Source organism: Peromyscus leucopus, unplaced genomic scaffold, assembly GCF_004664715.2.
Source record: "Peromyscus leucopus breed LL Stock unplaced genomic scaffold, UCI_PerLeu_2.1 scaffold_1024, whole genome shotgun sequence".
NCBI classification, from domain to species: domain Eukaryota; kingdom Metazoa; phylum Chordata; class Mammalia; order Rodentia; family Cricetidae; genus Peromyscus; species Peromyscus leucopus.
In genome coordinates this window covers 24,934-27,359 of record NW_023504143.1, presented here as the reverse complement: position 1 = coordinate 27,359, position 2,426 = coordinate 24,934, and the positions used below count along the sequence as shown (strand labels likewise).

At 42.3% G+C, this 2,426-nt stretch overlaps 1 protein-coding gene across 1 annotated transcript; it reads right to left on the bottom strand.

Annotated features, from left to right (window-relative positions):
* Positions 1-303: 303 nt before the first annotated feature.
* LOC114684058 (periphilin-1-like) lies at positions 304-1,736 on the bottom strand. Its single transcript, XM_028858486.2, has one exon. The coding sequence runs from the start codon at positions 1,541-1,543 to the stop codon at positions 464-466; it is 1,080 nt and encodes a 359-aa protein (XP_028714319.1). The 5' UTR covers positions 1,544-1,736; the 3' UTR covers positions 304-463.
* Positions 1,737-2,426: the final 690 nt, after the last annotated feature.

Here is a 2,426-nt window from a genome sequence, read left to right as displayed (position 1 = left end):
TTCCTTAAGACAGCATGTTTTGACATCACCAAAAGTTGCTAAGCAGAAGAAAAGCAAGCAGCAAGTCAAAATCAACTGAAAATGCTAACAATGCCTATGAGATGCAACCTGGAATGATCGCTAACTACAAATTAAACGCCTGAGACCAGCACACCATGGAAGACTATTGAACATGAGTTAAGTACAGAGAGCTGCTCTCCAGAACTGCTTTTTCAAACATTAAAAAATTAATTGAGCATTATTTTTGGAAGGAGATGTATGAAGATGGATTAGACGATTCTTCACATAGGGAAAACATTCTAATTAAGAGACTTTAAAAGATATTGTAGATGTTTATTTGATACTAGCAACGTGGTCAGTTATAAAATATTTCTCTTCATCACAAAACATTAAGGATTTAAACAATCCAAAGGTAAGAAATCTAGAAGCTTTAAACATTTTTTTGAACCAAGCCCTAATTCTCCTAAAAAGGGTCTCCAAAATCTGGAGTAGAATGATCATACTCCATAATGAAATGCTTGAGTTCTTCAACACGTTGCTCACCTATTTCATGCAAACTCTGCTTCATTGCAAACTGTATAGATTTTTCTAACGAACGATCCTTTTCAACCAGCCTTTCCACCACCATCCCGAAAGTTTCACAGACTTGACGGTAAACCTTCTCAATCTCAATGATTTTTGATGCAATTGCTTTTGAGCGAATGCTAAGCTGTCTGTCTTCACACAATTCTGGGCCAGCTGTTGTGTTTGACTCGGGTTCTTCTGTCTGGTTGATACGTAATGGTGCCTTGGATCCCATCTCAAACTCGGAAATTTCAGCCAAGTTGTTTTCTTCTGACTGCTTGGTATTTTCATTAGCCCTCTTGCTTGCAGCATCAGCCTGTTCCTTCTCAGTCAGCCGGCTGGGGCTTTTTAACACCTTGGATGAAGAACTTGAGGGCACAGTATCTCTTGATGTTTTCAAAAACTGGATGGCTCTCTCTTTACATCTACGTCGAGACTGGTGGAAGGAGCGCATCCTGCTTCTACTGCTGAGACTGGATCCAAATCTGCTGTGTAGGGAGTCCTTCCCGCCCACATGTGATTCTCTCAAAAAAGGAGTGCCCCGTTTATGGGGAGAGCATTGTCTTGAATAATGGGAAGAATAGAAACGTTTTCTTCTAAAGCCGTTTCTCATGGCCCTGTATTGAGGCTGTTGGCTTGTGGAATACTCATCTCTTGGCCATCGGTAGCCATAATGGCCTCTTTTGTAGGGTGGGGCTCTTCTTGGATCCTGAGTAAAACAGCGGCTCTTGCCCCATTCTTGGTAGTCAACATGACAGTAGTATCTACTGTAGCCTCCTTTCTTGGGTTTGGCTAGCAGAGATGATCTCTTATCTCCCAGAGGCGGTCTCTTTGGCACAACATTAATTAATCTATGGTTGCCATCACTGGGATGGCTCCAAGGAGGCGCTTGTTTGCCTGGAAGTCGCTTGTAGTCATACCATCCCTGTGCTTGTTTTCCTGGAAGTCGCTTGTAGTCACACCATCCCTCAGACCACATTTCATCTGTTGTGGAAGCCACTGGACTTCTGCGAACAGAAATGCCTACTTCCCTTCCGGTTCACTTTCAATTTCCAACCACACTCATGGCTCAGCTCAAGAATCTGTTATTGTCTAAAAATTCGTCATCAGAACTCCCCAATAGGTACGTTCCACCGATGCTGCTGAAACCGCACCAACAGCTCTCTAATTAGACTTAGGCCTACTCAACAGCAGGGAAATCATGCCAGGTACTTGAAAGCTAGGAAATTAGCTGGGACTAGTGAGGGCATGTGTCATACAGGAGAATGCAGTACTACCACTTGACTAAACCAGTACAATTCCTAAGTGAATTCCACTTACTACAAAAAAGTGTAGCTTTCACCCCTTACCCAAAAAAGCTTCTCTTTGCAACAGAGACCATTGCAGAAAACCACAACCACTCAACTCCAGAGAACAAGTGATTGTGGGCTTTGTAGCCCAAGATACACACACACACACACACACACACACACACACACACACACACACACATAACTCCTGTGCCTAAGGCTCATGGAGCATCATTAAGAGGAAGAGGAAAGATTATAGAAACCAGAAATGAAAGGGAAGTTTCACTCACCTGAATAAGGACAATACCAATCAATATGCTAACTTGAATGGGGAAATCTCATAGGGTTCCACCCCTAAACAAAGAACTACAGACTGCTAAAGAATTAGTCTTTGCCAGGGATGACACTTTTAACTGGTTACCAATATCAAGTGGTCAGCTCTGAAATCAAATACATATACAAGCAACACGAAATAGGCTGGGAAGATTGTATTTATATATTTGTGTGTGTGTGTGTGTGTGTGTGTGTGTGTGTGTGTGTGTGTGTGTGTGTGTGTATGTGATGATTAAGGAA

Coding starts and splice junctions, on each gene's coding strand:
- LOC114684058 (XM_028858486.2), bottom strand. CDS start 1,543: ATGTGGTCTGAGGGATGGTGTGACTACAAGCGACTTCCAGGAAAACAA.